This window comes from Nicotiana sylvestris, chromosome 5, assembly GCF_000393655.2.
Source record: "Nicotiana sylvestris chromosome 5, ASM39365v2, whole genome shotgun sequence".
Classification (NCBI taxonomy): domain Eukaryota; kingdom Viridiplantae; phylum Streptophyta; class Magnoliopsida; order Solanales; family Solanaceae; genus Nicotiana; species Nicotiana sylvestris.
In genome coordinates this window covers 146,173,224-146,189,323 of record NC_091061.1, presented here as the reverse complement: position 1 = coordinate 146,189,323, position 16,100 = coordinate 146,173,224, and the positions used below count along the sequence as shown (strand labels likewise).

The window sequence follows — 16,100 nt, the reverse complement described above, 5'->3', positions numbered from 1 at the left end:
AGGCTGGGTTGGGCAACGACCCATTTATTTTCCTAACCCATCTTAACCCGCCCAAATTCAACCTAACCCGCCCATTTGCCACCCTATTAAGTGCATCTCAATATTTGTAAGAGGATAGTAACTTTTCAAAGACCATGAGCTCTCAGCTTCTGTTTTTATTGAAATGTGGGTGGATGTACAACCTTTATGCTGGTGATATCTCGATTTGAGGTTGTTACAAGGTGTCAATTTCCACAAATTGCTATTATGTAAATATTGTAAATATCCCTTCTTTTGCAATCCAAATATTGTACTACTAACAACTTGTTTGGATGGTTGTTACCCATTGTATCGTATCGTATTGTTACTTTAAATACAATATTTGTTTTGATTGTTATTTAAATTTTATTATATCGTATCGTTAAATTTGTTGTTACATAACAACGAAATGTGCCACTTTATGTAACGACCGATTTGGTGTGGTCGCGTCGTTACCTTGTCTTTTTCTCTCAATCTCACTTTCTATTATTATTAAATTATTTTATTTTATCATTTATCCTACCTTTTTATATAGTAATTTTACGTTGTATCATAATTTTTCTTTATAATATTGCAAGTTTATTCTTCATATTGTTGGTGCGTGATATCATGAAACGATGGCAAACGACACAATCTATCCAAACATTGTATTTATCAAACAATACAGTATAATACAATACAGTACGATACGATACATTATGAAACGATGCGTAACAACCATCCAAACAAGCTGTAAGGGGTCGTTTGGTAAGATGTATTAGAAAAAATAATATATATGTATAACTTTGGTATTATTAATCCTTATTTGTTATTATTTTTCAATCTATATATAATTAGTTATACACCTTATTCAATATTATTTTTGTACATAGCAAACTACGGCATTAGCAATATCATAATTTTTGATACATGGATAAGCATGTATAGAGACAATATTGCACTTTCAAAACCTTTAATACATCAAACCAAATAGTTGATAAGAAATAATATTAGCATAATTAATCATAATATAATTAATCTCAATATTATTAATTTTAATATTATTAATATTTCATATTCAGTATTATTATTATACGCTCTGCCAAATGACACCTAAGGAATACCATGGGATGGACAAAACTTCTCTATCTTAACCAGAGGTATTTTTACCCTTTTGTAAATTTGTCTTGCTTTGCAACCCAAAAAGGAAGAAAGTGAAACCCACGCAACAGAGCTATTGTACAACGTACTCCATCGGTTGTACGTCAATTTGTCCGGCATTCGGATCCAAATTGGTAAGGCTAGCAGGCGAAAACCAATTCCCAGCTTCAATCTATAAACCAAACAAAAACAGATTACTCTACAACACCCCTCTCTCAGGCCACTGCCGAGCACAATCCCCGAGCTCCGAGCACATCAGTAAACCGGTACTCTTCTGCTGCAATTACTGTGATTATCCAAAATTCTCGAATTACATACACTTTTTGTTTCGAAATTAATGTTTTTCCCTCTGTAATTTTAGGTGTAAATTGGACAAGAATAAGCCAGACATGAATGCCCTAGTGAATGAATTCATAATCAAGCTTAAGAAACGGTAATTCCTCTATCACTGTTTTTTTGTGTGTGTGCGCGCGCGTGTGTGTGATAGTAAAAACTTTTCTGGTATGTATTGAATAGGAAAATCGAGGGTTCAAAGGCAACAGCAAAATTGACAGCGGAAGTTCTACGCTCGTGCATATCGCAGCAGAGACTTCCTCATACTAACCAGGCTGCGGCGCTCATTGACGCAATCAGAACTATTGGGGAGAAGTTGATTGCTGCCAATCCAGTAGGTATAAACTTCTACTTCGCCTTTTTATCCTTTCCGTTACTGCTCTTGAGGTGCATTTGAAGAATTGAAAGCTAAAATTATGAATTAATAAAAGTGTCATGTATCTAATAGTTAGTTTTAAGATGAGGGGGTTCACACAATTCAATATGGTACTAGATCAGGATAGGTTTTGCGTTCAGAGTTTCACCATTGCTTATAAATAGTTGCACGTGTTGGTCCAAGAAAAAAAGAAAAAAACTCACACAAGGATGCCTGTTGAGGAAGAAAAATAAATAAATAAAGATATCACCTTTTAAATGAATTAAACTTTTAAATGAGGTGGTTCACACAATTAAACATTGAGCATGTGTCGTGCTCTTTAGAAATCTTTCGAATTTATATGTTTGTTATTATATCAATGACTAGATCAGCTAAGCCTCGATCCTGCTTACTGGGATCAAATATATGAATTATTAGCAACCATTCTACTTCATATAATCCCACAATTTTGATAATTTCTTTTTGTTTGGGATAAGTTGAAAGTGGTTTGATAACTGAAAAATTGATAACAGGAGATGATCTAAAAAGGTAAGAATCTGGGATGTAGTGAGAAAACCAGTTACCCTGTTACTGTTGAAGCTAGTAGTACATTCCATCTCTCCTTGTCACTCAGCTCCTTCATTCTTGGCTAGTTTGTGGTAGATTTTTAGAGCATTTCCAGTAGATTCTAGAATTCAGCTACCTCTCAGTTAGAAGAATTCTACCTCTCACTCTCTAACTGCTGCAAGTTCCTCCTGAACCTCAGATCCCATAGTTACCCAATTCTTGCGAAGCCTGGATCCACTGCACTGTCATCTCTCTCTGCATACCTGAAAATCTGGAAGAACAATTTTTTTCATTAACTTTTTGCTCAATATTCAGTATGATGTAAATAGTATGTTAGGAGATTATTTACAAACTTTATTTAGCTAAACATCTTTTGCCCGAAGAAATACCCAGACAGAGATCAACTAATATTATCAGGTGAAGTGAGAGAGTAAATATATTTTGGAAAGTCTATTAAAGAATTCCAGGATTACTTACCCTGGGGACTAGAATTCTTATGAGAGCAGCTGATACCTGGACTGTAGTTACTACCAATAGTTAGGGTGAGTGTTTCCTTTCAAAAGAGAAGAAAAAGGACAAGGATCATATTGAATAAATCTGCTAATATTTTGATCGAAGGGCTTATGATTGCTAGTTAGAAATTAATGTAGTTAATTTTTCAATTTCTTATCCTGGAGGATTTTATTTTTCATGTTTCTTCTTCTAGATGTCCTTTTTTTTTCTTTTGCTAATTTAACTTTTGGTGATATCGTGTGAACTTCATCCCAGAGCTCGCCGTCGGTAACATTGTTAGGCGAGTTCTACACATTATAAGGGAAGAGGATGTGTCCTTGACCGCTGCTGCTGTTGGTGGGTTGGCTGTATCGGCTGGAAGTGATGATGAAGATGACTTCAAGCAAGATGATCATCCAGGTTTATCTGCCGCAGCTGTGGCTGCTGCTGCTAGAAGCACCTTGAGACCACCTTCCTTGCAGACCCTCCTTGAGGACATCCCACAATCAACAGCTGCACCTCATACATCTTCTTCTGGTGGTGATTCTGAAGGGAAAAGCAAATGTAAGCAGTCTATAGATCATAATGTAAAACAATTTTTTTGGGATAAGTTAGATATTGACATAAAACTGATTGAGGATCTTTCAGACATTTGACTAATAAGTGAGTTAGCAAATTACCCTGAGGCCACCAGCTGGTGTGATTGGGCTGGTGCTGTGAATGCATTTAAACACTTCATGTTGTTCTGGGAATGGTGAACTATTGGTACTGGGATTAGAAGAAATGAGTCTTGTCAGGTTGTGACTCGTTTCACATTTTCTTTGCAGCTGCTGATAAGAATACTGCAAGCAGGAAACTAAAGCATAATGTCATTGAGGCTGTTAATGAACTTATTCAAGATATTGCTACTTGCCATGAACAGATTGCTGAACAAGCAGTAGAGCATATTCATCACAAGTATCTGCCTTCTCCCTCTTTGCGATCTTGCTGTCAGTTTTATTTTCCTTTCATATTTCTGACATTTGGTGTGGCCTTAGATCTGATTGGGTATGATAAGTTGTCTTGCATCTTGATGGTTGTGGATTTTTGTTAGTTTTGCCATGAAATTTCATTGACATTCAACTTAATGTTCAAATTGGCAATCAGTTTTAACAGCCATCCGTTATTAAGGTTTTTTCCTTTTTTTCCCTCTTTGATGAGTAATTATGTTGACAAAAGCAGCACCACAAAAGTGCTGGACTTTGTACGGCACCAGATACTATTGCTCCTTTCTACTATACAACAATAACAATAGCAATAACTATGTCTCAATCCAATCTAGTTGGGGTAGGCTATATTGCTTCTTTCTTTACAATAAATAAAATCCAAGAATATCAAAATGATCTACATTGTTCATGTTACACCAGAAAGCCAAAAGTCGTAAGCATCTGATTTATACTTGAGGCGCTTTCCCATCAAGACATCCAAAATTTCTTCCTTTCCTGATTATCCAAACTATTTATAGAGGAATGTTATTTCCATAAAAATGTATAACTGCTTCCTTATCTTCCAATTTCTTCTGCTGCTTATTGCTTCCATAAGATTGCTAGACATCACCCAGTTAATACCAAATAGGCTAGTGAAAGATCTCAGATCTGCCAAGACATTGGACACTGCACCTTCACATAAATAGCATTTACTGCACATCTGCTGTAAGTTTACTTGATTTAAACATGCTTTGTGTAAAGCATTCGGAGCAAAATAAACAGATGGTGCTTTCCTCTTATTTCCTCTTCCACAGACATCTCCATGGCCATTGAGTAAACCTTTCAGTTCTTTCAGTATTCTATCATAGGATTTAACAGTAAAACAGCCAATCCTCTCTGTGTGCAGGTCAGACTAGTCTTTTGTGACCCTATATTCAAGGTTCTATTGCATATAGTGATCAGGTTACTTTCTTATACTTGTTTCACATCCATGTGAGGAAGCAATTTTTACCATTGCATGTGATTCCTGAATTTTGAAAAACCACTAAGAAATGAAAAGTTTTAGCACGGTAGCACCACGAGTACACAAGTTTATCTTGTCATACATGGTGTTGTTAGCTTTGGTGGAGGAGGCCTATCTATATATAACTAAGGCAAGCTTGGAACTACCAACATCAACAACTATGCCTCAATCCCCAGCTAGTTGGGGTCGGCTCAATGGACTAACGCGTAATAAAATCAGTGAAAACTGAAAAGTACTTCGCGGGTCACAGCTCATTGCTTGAAGGCTCTCCTTCCATTTCCAAAGGGTATATATAATAAACGCCTAAAATCTTGGAACTAGAATTTATTTTAAACTGGTTGTTATAATGCATCAAGTAATGAACTTTTATCTTTGTTTGAGCCTTTGAGGTTTATTGATAACTGCCATGTTCTTGTCGGTTATCTATGGTTATTGACCTATAGGAATGACAAGCAGAACCAGCTCAAAATGTTCAATATATGAAGTCTTCATTGTTCAGCATTCTTGGTTTTTGCCTTGCATTTGGTTGCAGCCAGAAACAATCACCATTATTTGGTGCAGCACTAATATCTTTGTGTATTTTTCTTTCTTTTCTTGTTTTTTTGACCTGTCAAGTTCATATTTACTTATCCAATTGCATAGCGTGGATTTGTTAGCCAAGTGGAGCATTAAAATGAGGAGGACAAGTATAAATTCTTTCTCAAAACATTAGTTATCCAATTACAATGTAATAACCTTCTACTGAATTTTTTTATAATGACCTTCTGATAAAACTTTAGCCAGTGTCTTATGTTAAGCCTGCCACTTGGATATGTTATTTGATATCGAGTATAAATCTATTCGTGTAGGACTGCCAATTAAATTCTCAGAAACCTATTGGTGAGATCTGCTTTAGTAACAATATTTTCATTTATCATGAAAATGGAAACAATCTCAACCCATTATCTCCCCGCTACCCGGGGATCATATTAGTAGTGGCTATCTAGAACTATCATGGTCTATGGTAGCCCCTATACAGCAGTCCTGCAAGCTAAAAGCATAGGACTGACACATAAAGGGAGCCTACTATCACTTCAAAGTTATTTTCAAATGCAGTATATAGTTTTCTTGAAAAGTTGTTTGCTATTTCTAGTAGTTGTTTACTGATTTGAAAAATATCGATGTTTGATGCTTTTCCCTCTGATCCAGTTACATGCGTTCCAACTCTTTCTTCACCTATTAATTGTTGTCCCTTCCTACTTTCTTCCAGTGAGGTAATCTTAACTTTAGGCAATTCAAGAACAGTGATGGAATTTCTCTGTGCTGCAAAGGAAAAGAAGAGATCTTTCCGGGTTTTTGTGGCTGAGGGTGCCCCAAGGTTGTAGAAGTGGCTTATTTTTTATCGTTAAGTGTTGTAATACTGTATAGTTTCCGTAATTTCCTTCTTTTTTTTTTTGAAAAAGAAATTCTGCTTCTTCGACTAGTTTGATTGTTCGTCCTTGGTTTTACTTAAGGTATCAGGGGCATGCCCTTGCAAAAGAATTGGTTGCAAGGGGCCTGCAGACCACGGTTATCACTGATTCTGCTATTTTTGCAATGATCTCAAGAGTCAACATGGTATGTCTGTGCTGTAACTTCTTACATTTAATTATGAGGCCCTAGTCCTTTTGCCTGAATTCTGATATTTCCTATGAAAAGGTTGTTGTTGGAGCGCACGCTGTCATGGCCAATGGTGGGGTTATTGCACCTGTTGGAATGAACATGGTGGCTCTAGCAGCTCAAAGGCATGCTGTTCCTTTTGTTGTTCTTGCAGGCACTCACAAGGTATTTTAGCATAACTAAGGCACTGGTCTCTACCTTCAGGAAATAAATGTATTTTACTCTTCCTAGTTTTATTTAAGAATTAAAGAGCTACTTCCATATAACAACAACAATTACACCTCAGTCCCAAAAACAAGTTAGGGTCGGCTGTATGGATCCTCCCTTAATTCTTCTGTGTAGATTGTGTAAATAATGCAATCTTCTGTGCAGTCCTTGTAGCCTAGAATGTGTTTTTGATGCTGCAGTATTAGCCCTTTGGTTTTGCCTCTGAATTTTGATGGATAAGAAGTATTTGATTTAAGTAGAACCTTACTTGGAAATAAGCATGAGAAGTGCCTTCACTGGTCAAAAGCATCATTGGGAACATGAAGTGCTATAATTAGACTAAGGCAGAACGGAAAGTAGTTGTCTTGCTTTGATTTTGTATCAATAAAAGGTCAAGAGCATTTCTTAGAAAAACTTTGAAGAGATCATTTCGGCAGCTGGAGTGTCCTAAGAAAGGGTTAATGTTCACTATTTAACAGTGTTGCCTATGCAAAAGGATGTGAATGAGCAGATCAGTAAATGCAATTTTGCATTTTGGTGACATTCATCCAGTTTCATTTCCCCTCTCATCTGCTTTATATGTTTCGCTTCTTTGTTTAGGGTTTGTATCCTTCCTTGACCTTTTGACTAAGATTTATGTCTCCTATTTTCTGATGGAACTATTTTTCTAATTTTTCGGGGTTTGACCGTGCGATTGACTTTCATGAGATAAATAATGGAAAGCGAATTTACTCATCAGTTGATTGAGAGAACTAACACATGTTAAATATAATTTCCCTATGACTATTTGTCATTATTTTGTTTAATTTCCTATTGACAGAGGCGGATGCACGTTGTTGGAAAATTTTACTTAATATAGATAAACACTATCAGAATTTTCAATGTCATATAACAAGAGTGTATGCTCCAAATTGCAGAATAGAAAGAAGAACAATATGGAGAGAAATTGGTGCAGTGAGGGGATTGATGGAAGGCCCTTGGGTAGTCTGTGGTGATTTTAACGTCACAAGGTACCCTTCTGAAAAACGGGAATGCTCGAGGAGGTCCAGAGAGATGGTGGAATTCTCGGATTTTATGGAAGACATGGAGTCTCGAAGGAGGCTACTATACTTGGTTCAAAGGGGATAATCATACGACTGCTTCTAGAATTGACAGATTTCTCATTTCAGAAGAATGGGATGAAAGCTTCAGACATATCAAGCAAACTCTCCAACAAAGGCTGATTTCTGACCATTCACCAGTGGTCCTATGCCGTGGTGCCTGGGAACAAGTTAAATCATACTTTAAGTTTGAAAATTGGTGGCTGAACGTGGAAGGTTTTGATGACAGAATTAGAAACTAGTGGACATCTTTTGAATTTTCAGGAAGACCAGACTATATTTTAGCTTGCAAATTAAAAGCTCTCGAAGGCAAGCTAAAAGAATGGAGCAGAAGTTGTAAAGGAAATCTGGGATTGCAAAAATCAAAATTGCTGAGTCAATTGGCAGGTTTTGAGGCAACACAACAATTAAGAGCTCTAACAGAGGAGGAATCAGTGAGGAAGGCAGCTACCCTCATGAAGTTTGAGGATCACCTCAAGAACGAAGAAAGTGCATGGAGACAGAAATCAAGAGCTCTGTGGCTCAAAGAAGGGGATAGGAATGCAGAGTTTTTCCATCGTACTGCCAATGCACACAAGAGAAACAACAATATTGATCAACTAACGATTCAAGATGAAGCAGTAGAGGAGCCAGACAGAATAAAGAATGTGATCATTGAATTCTACAAGGGGTTATACACAGAACCTGAAGAGTGGAGACCGACAGTCAATTTCGAAAACAGTCCAAAAATCTCTGAATCAGAGAAGGAGTCTTTATAGAGTAAATTTGAGGAACAAGAAGTCCTGAGCTGTCTGAAGATGTGTGCAACTGACAAGGTCCCAGGTCCAGATGGATACACAATGAGTTTTTTCATTAAGTGCTGGGATATTTTGAAGCACGACATCATGGAGGCCTTCAACAACTTCCATTCCCAGGAGATGTTTGAGAAAAGCCTCAATGCAACATACATAGCCCTGACTCCAAAGAAGACAAGTGCGAAAGAATTGAGAGATTTCAGGCCAATCAGTCTGATAGGGAGTTTCTACAAACTGCTCTCAAAAGTATTGACTGAAAGACTTAAGAGGGTGGTAGGAAAACTAGTAGATGCTCAACAAATGGCTTTCATCAAAGGAAGACAAATGATAGATGCAGTGTTGATTGCTAATGAAGCTGTGGATTCAAGAATCAAAAAGAAAGAACCCGGAATCCTATGCAAACTAGATATTGAGAAGGCTTATGATCATATCAACTGGAGCTTTCTACTGAAATTGTTAGAATAAATGGGTTTTGGGCAGAAATGGATCAGTTGGATGAAATTTTGCATATCTACTGTTACATTCTCCATTCTCATAAATGGATCTCCTGAAGGTTTCTTCCATGCACACAGAGGTCTAAGACAAGGTGATCATTTATCTCACTTTCTATTCATTATAGCCATGGAAGGACGGAACAACATGATTAAAACGGCCAAAGTCAATGGATGGGTTAAAGGTTTCGAGGTTCACAGGAATGGGGCAAACAGTCTAGAGATCACACATCTTCAATATGCTGATGATACTCTAGTCTTTTGTGACGCTGAAGAGGAGCAACTTAGGTTTCTAAGGATCATCTTGGTCTTATTTGAGGGAATTTCGGGACTACACATCAACTGGAGAAAGAGCCATATTTATCCCATTAATGAAGTTAATAACATGGAGCAACTGACACAGATAATGGGAGGAGAAGTAGGGTCCCTACCTATTGTATACCTTGGGATGCCTCTTGGTGCAAGATCCAAATCCAAAGAGATCTGAAATTCAGTCATTGAAAAGTATGAGAAGAAGTTGTCAAGATGGAAATCGCAATACCTATCAATGGGGGGCAGGCTAGTTTTAATCAACTCAATATTGGACTCACTTCCTACTTACATGATGTCTTTGTTCCCAATTCCTGCCGGAATCATATAGAGACTAGACAAACTCCGACGATCCTTCCTTTGGCAAGGGAATAAGGAGAAAAAGATCTTCCATTTAGTTAAATGGAAGACCCTCACAATGGCCAAAAAACAAGGTGGTTTAGGAATAAGAAATTTGAAGAATCAAAGCAAGGCTCTTAGAATGAAATGGCTATGGAAATATTCTCAAGAACCTCAAACTTTATGGAGCAAAGTGATCAAAGCTAAGTACGGTGAGGAAAATAACTGGGTGTCAAACAAAGTCAGCACATCATATGGAGTTAGTGTGTGGAAATCCATCAGAGAACTTTGGCCTATAATGAAGATTCAATCTTCCATAAGAGTGAACAGCGAAATGGAATACATCATTCTGGAATGATAATTGGTTGGGACATGGAAGCCTAAAAGAAAGATACCCTGATATGTTTGGTTTGGCACAAAACCAGCTTAGGACAGTAGCTGATATGTGGAGTTATCAAGGATGAGAACTCACTCTTAGAAGACAGTTGAATGACGGGGAGATAACAAAATTAGCTGACTTCTACAAAGAGCTGGAAGCATTTAAAAGATTACAGGAAGGGGTGGATTCACTTTGGTGGCAGAGGCACAACAGAGGGGTCTATCAGGTGAAGGATGCATATAAGATTTTGAATCAAAATGATCTTCAGATAGATGCTTGGCCATGGACGCATATATGGAGAACAAATATTCCATATAAGGTAATATGTTTCTCTTGGCTACTAGCAAAGGAGGCTGTTTTAACCCAGAATATTCTCATAAAAAGAGGAATTTCTCTGTGTTCAAGATGTTTCCTATGTGGGGAAAACGCTAAGACTGTTAGCCATTTATTTCTACAGTGCAAGATAACAGACCAACTATGGAAAATCTTTATTAGTCTTAGGGATATTTCTTGGACAATGCCATGCAGGATTAATGAAGTTCTTTATAGTTGGGAAGAAGCTGGTGTTGAAGCAACTAACAGAGATAGATGGAGGACTGTCCCGGCTTGTATCTGGTGGACAGTTTGGAGGGAAAGGAATGCTAGATGTTTTGAAGATAGAAGCAACCCAGTACAAAAGATCAAACTCAATTGTATTCTTCTTTTTTGTTTTTGGTGTAAACAGATTTACACAGAAGATACATTGACAATCGTAGACATACTAGGATCTTGCTAGGTTGCACACCAGCACATCTACTTACCACCTACTTGTAAATTTGGTTTTCAGTACAACCTATGTACTGATGTTATTAATATATACAAAAGTTATCAATTCAAAAAAAAAAAAACCAGAAATGACACCGCTTGACAAAGAGGGCTTCATGGCTCGCTGGTTAAGCGCATTGTTTTGCTTATAGAGGTCGGAGGTTTGAACCTCAGCGTGGACTTTCTTTTTGGCAAATATTGTGTGAGCCTTGTTGTAAAAAAAATGTGGTTAAATAGAATTGAACCCTAGACCTCTTCTAGCTTAAGACTCAACTAAACCAATGGGCCAACACTCTTCCTTGTCTACAAAAGTGATAATTTTTTTCGCCAATTTTTTTTTTGGACAATAAAAGTTATAATAATTACTCAAAAGTTAAAGAAAGAAGAAAGACGTTTGGAACTTGTGGTATAAAACAACCCATATATATTTATGGCTATAAATCATCTCATTAAGGGTAAAATGAGAAGTTTAAATTTAAATTCTTTCTTAACATAGAAAGATATCATTCTTTTTGGATAGACTAAAAAAGAAAGTGTATCACATAAACTGGGACGATGGAGTATATATTTTCTTTGCTTATTCTCTAAGAAGATGTGGCATGGCTTATTTAAGATGTTGAATGGCCATAGGACACTGCAACCTTACACTCCTTGTAAACTTACAATTTGTGTTAGATTTTTCCGAGACAGTGGGAAGGAATAGGTTCTGGTAAGGTCATATCAGTTGGTAACAGGGTTGGTTGCTACTGATGAATTAAAGCAATTGCTTAGCCTGTAGTAGAATACCTGAGAGAGATTGAACCAGATTTCCTTAATGTACAATTAGAAAGGTGCAAAATTGTCAACTACAAATAGACATTGAAGGTGACAAAGATAAAGAAGAGGGAAATCCACCTTTGCTAGGATTCTCAGAACTCAGGTTCAACTCAAAGACATTTATCCGTAGTCTGCTTAAAAGAGCTTAAGATTGAAATTGACACATGGACTAGAATTTATTGCAACTATGGAAACACCATCAGACCTAAGAATACTCGGTCAGCAGAGCTGCAAATGGATCGCTTGAGGTCGAATCTGTTAATGCTTGCTTTAAGACAAGGTATTACTTGACCTTCACGAAGTTGAAGAGAATAATTTGAATGAGTTATAACATTTGTGCTTAGAATATATACTTTTAACACAATGGTGGAAAGTTGTGAAAAGAGTATAAGGATGTCACATCAAAACTCAAAATAATAAAATGCAACACTCCTATACATTGCTTGAGACTTTCTGAGATTGGTAAACATTACCAATTTAGGAAATAGTCATTTTTCTTTGATGCCAACCAAATGGGAAGAAGGAAGTACTTGAGAAACGGAATGCTCAAATATTACCACATTGCTTTCGTAGAAATTCTCATTAATTATTAAACTAGAAATGCAATATCCACCTTTACAATTCTCAACCTTCAGGATTGGTTAATTTATTTCTTGTTCTTAAAAATTGTTTGTGAACTTGTTCTTTTGTAATTCTTTGTTTTTATTCTATGTTGTGCCGAGTGTCTTTCGGAAATAACTTCTCTACCTTCATTAGGTAGGGGTAAGGTTTGCGTACACTTTACCCTCCCCATACCCCACCGTGGGATTTCACTGGGCTTGTTGTTGTTGTTGTTGTTTTTATTCTTTGTTGTGCCACAAATGGTCCTTTTTTTTGTAGTTTTCGTTTCCCCGTTTAGAAGGAAATTTGTATAAAACCAATGGTTTGAGCTCTAGTTCAGGCCAAATGCTCAGAGTAGTGCTGAGCTTGCAATTCAACCCAAGCTTATTCAGTATCCACTATATTCACAGTCAAAGCTTGAAGCCTTGAACAACTAGTGAATATTAATCAACTCGCATTGAACTGAGGCTTGAATGCATACCACCTCATTCAGTTGGAGTAAGATTGGTTCCAGGGCTACTAGGGGACACTTAATATTAGTTGACACATTTTGGCTTCCAAAATTTGTACTTTATTATCCACCTAATTGCTCGGCATCCAGTGGGAAACTCGAAAAGGAGGGGGCTCTATTTTCTAGCTAAATGAAGTCACCGGGACAGTAGGATTAATGATCTTAATCCTCCATCCTAGTCAGTATGAGAATATTCTTACTTTGATATTATTCCATCATAGTCACTGCCGCTCGGTCTCCTCCACTACCAAGTATCAACTATTATACTACCATGCCACATCTTGGCTCCTCAATCCTCACTATCTTAGGACCTCTAACATAAACATAAATTTAATGTTCGAGTCATGCCACTATTAATTTCCAGGCCCATAGCGCTATTAACAGCGATGATTAAAGAACCACTCTATGTATGTCATGGTAGGCCAGCAACAACTATGGCTGTTCTATTGGGGATTATGATAGTCCAGTCCAGAAAGATGATGAATATATCTCACAAGTTGTGTCGTGATTAATAAGATGAAACTGGAACCTGGGACATGAAATTTTATGGGAAAGGAAACTGGTTTTGTATTCAACTACAATAAAGAGCCATAAATTTTACAAATGCTCACTGAAACCTTGCAAAGTAGTAAGAACCATAAAACTTCCATCTCGAAAGATATATCATAGATTTGAAGCATCATACTGTGGTATTTAGATTTGAAGAAAATTGCATACCTATTGACATGGACAAAATAAACAAGACTTATAAACTGGAACCTGAGTGCATGAAGTATGAAGAAGGCAGCTAAACAAGTCATGCTACCACTGTAAGACATGGGTTATGTTAAAATACTACATTACTACTTAGTAGTGATTTCTTGGCATTCTTGTAGTTGATTGAAGGAAAGACCATAAATATTGGTGAACTTTTTTCTTAAGGTCAAATATCTTTTCTTACTGCATCTACTTCAACTGAGAATCATTTGTGTAACGACTTGTTTGTGCAACAGATGTGTCCTTTGTATCCGCACAATCCTGAAGTCTTGCTAAATGAATTGAAGTCACCAGCTGAGCTTCTGGATTTTGGAGAATTCTCGGATTGCCTGGACTTTGGGACCAGCTCTGGTTCCCCTCTACTTCATGTTGTTAATCCTGCATTTGATTACGTGCCACCAAATCTTGTTAGTTTGTTTATAACAGACACGTGAGTACCTTACTATTAGGATTTTTGAGAATGTATCTCTTCATGTAATGTTACTCCTTGGTGAATGCTAATTGCTGGTGATGTAACCCAACCTTAATGTGCATGAGATAAATTTATAACTCAATCTACTTAAAAGCAAGAAGAAATATACCTGGGAAATCTGTCTGATCAATTTACAGTACAAACTATTAAGTGTATGAAATATTTTACCTTCTTATATTTTATTTTTTGACATGTTCCCTTTATGGCAATATGGAATCATATAACAGCATTTGCAACATATCTGTAATTTGACTAGGTGATATTTTATTAGTTTGTTTTTTTTTTTTATTTTATTTTCTTATTTTCAGAAACTGGGCTTATTCTCTTTTGCTGTTTCAGGGGTGGACATAATCCTTCATACATGTACCGGCTCATAGCTGACTATTATTCTGCTGATGATTTTGTGGTGAAACAGAGTTCGATTTCTTGAACTTGTATCAAGCTTCGGCTGTTCTATACATATTATTGAGGTAGCATTCCTTTTCTTTTCTTTTTTCCTTTTTCTTTGTTAAGTTTCTTAGCATGAATGCATTCCTTAGATAAGTTATGGTGTCCAAATTTTGACTCTGTAGTAGGCTGTAGGGCTGTGATGTAGCACCACGGCATGAGTGTGGAGTGTGGACTAGTTGCATGAAAGCCATTTTCTTTTCTCTTTATTCATTTTGTCCTCTTAATGGATTTCATATTTAAAACGTCTACTTTTTCCCCTCTTCTTTTCACTTTCTTTCGTTTCTTTATAGCAATGTGACTGCAGCCTGGAATTGCCACTGGTCAACCATTTTTACTTTCACCTGTTCAAACTGAAATATGCTAAGTTCCAGCTAATATTGCAAAGTAGTTTGGTGGGTAGAAACGCAGTCACGGGGAAGCTAAATAAGAGAGAACAAAGGACTTGAGTCGGTTTTGCAAACTTTCTGTTCTTGTGCTACACAGCCTGAAAGGACTTAATGATGTTACACCAGTTATTGATGCAAAATGCTAACCTTGAACTCTGAAACTGTACAATTGAATATTGCTTCCGACAAGTATCATTGGCTTTGGCAACTCGATAATTTCAGTATTGCTTTATAATCCAGTTTAATTCCTTTTTGAAGGAAATCTGCAAAATATTAAGTAGTTCCTGTCCAAAGGCAGTCCCCGTTTGGTATTGAATCCGCTCCCTTTAGATTATGCTACTAGCCGTTAGATTACATTACCAACTTATCCCATACTTGATTGACATTCAGGTAACTCATTCAGCTGAACCTAAAACAAGCTGCAGGCAAGGAATGCTCTCCTGGATTCATTATAAGTACAGGATATGACCGAATTCTTCTATGAGATCGTATACCCAGATGACGTTCCTGTAAAGACGCCTTGAACAACTGGGTTTAAAGTCAAAAGGACAAGTTCAGTAACTATATTCTTTTTATCCCAAGATGTTGCACCTACATTATACTGACTGCAATAAACAGATGAAGAGAGCATCGCGATTTTTGGAGTTTGTAGATTGATTCTGAGATTAGATTTGTGCTGGAGTTTTGTGATTTCGGATATGCAGAGTACTACTTGATGGTGGTTTTCCTTTGTGGTATTATTAGACAACACGTATGCTATTGTTGACTGAAAAGTTAAGTTGTCGAATGGTTTATTCATTCGTATTATCAACAACTAAATGGTACTATAGTTTATGCAAGAGGAATAATGAGTTTTGCACTGGATATTCAGGTTTTGTTCTTTTAGACCTACACACTAGGGGGTTATTTCTAGGTATAATTTTCACCTAATTAGATAGTGGTCTTGCGGAGAAGTTAAACCAGTTTAATCAACTCTGACATCGAAAAAATAAAACGTGATCTTCACAAAACAGAGCAACTCAAAGGCCTATTTTTGTTTGAGAAAGACCATTGGAATATCTTTTGAAAAATACATATGTTGTTTTTCCGTATATGTCAAAAAGGACAATCTAGTAACAATATTTCCAGTGGTTCATTTCCTATTAGTATTGCAG

General features: G+C 36.8%; 1 protein-coding gene across 3 annotated transcripts; it reads left to right on the top strand.

The window, feature by feature from the left end:
• Positions 1-1,186: 1,186 nt before the first annotated feature.
• Positions 1,187-15,810, top strand: LOC104236671 (uncharacterized). Of its 3 annotated transcripts, XR_713486.2 has the most exons (12): positions 1,187-1,424; positions 1,520-1,591; positions 1,675-1,829; positions 3,182-3,469; positions 3,733-3,862; positions 6,144-6,251; positions 6,388-6,490; positions 6,572-6,697; positions 13,875-14,068; positions 14,450-14,580; positions 15,205-15,254; positions 15,337-15,810. XR_713486.2 is itself a non-coding variant. In XM_009790648.2 (11 exons), the coding sequence occupies exons 2-10, from the start codon at positions 1,548-1,550 to the stop codon at positions 14,538-14,540; spliced, it is 1,239 nt and encodes a 412-aa protein (XP_009788950.1). In that variant the 5' UTR covers positions 1,187-1,424; positions 1,520-1,547; the 3' UTR covers positions 14,541-14,580; positions 15,337-15,810. The 3 variants fall into 3 exon arrangements, 2 of the variants coding, with proteins under 2 accessions (XP_009788950.1, XP_009788951.1); XM_009790648.2 differs by lacking the exon at positions 15,205-15,254; XM_009790649.2 differs by lacking the exons at positions 13,875-14,068; positions 14,450-14,580; positions 15,205-15,254; positions 15,337-15,810 and adding an exon at positions 7,657-13,539.
• The last annotated feature ends 290 nt before the right edge of the window (positions 15,811-16,100 follow it).

Coding starts and splice junctions, on each gene's coding strand:
- LOC104236671 (XM_009790648.2), top strand. CDS start 1,548: ATGAATGCCCTAGTGAATGAATTCATAATCAAGCTTAAGAAACG. Junction 6,252..6,387: donor GTGGCTGAGGGTGCCCCAAG/GTTGTAGAAGTG, acceptor GTTTTACTTAAG/GTATCAGGGGCATGCCCTTG. Junction 6,491..6,571: donor TGATCTCAAGAGTCAACATG/GTATGTCTGTGC, acceptor TCCTATGAAAAG/GTTGTTGTTGGAGCGCACGC.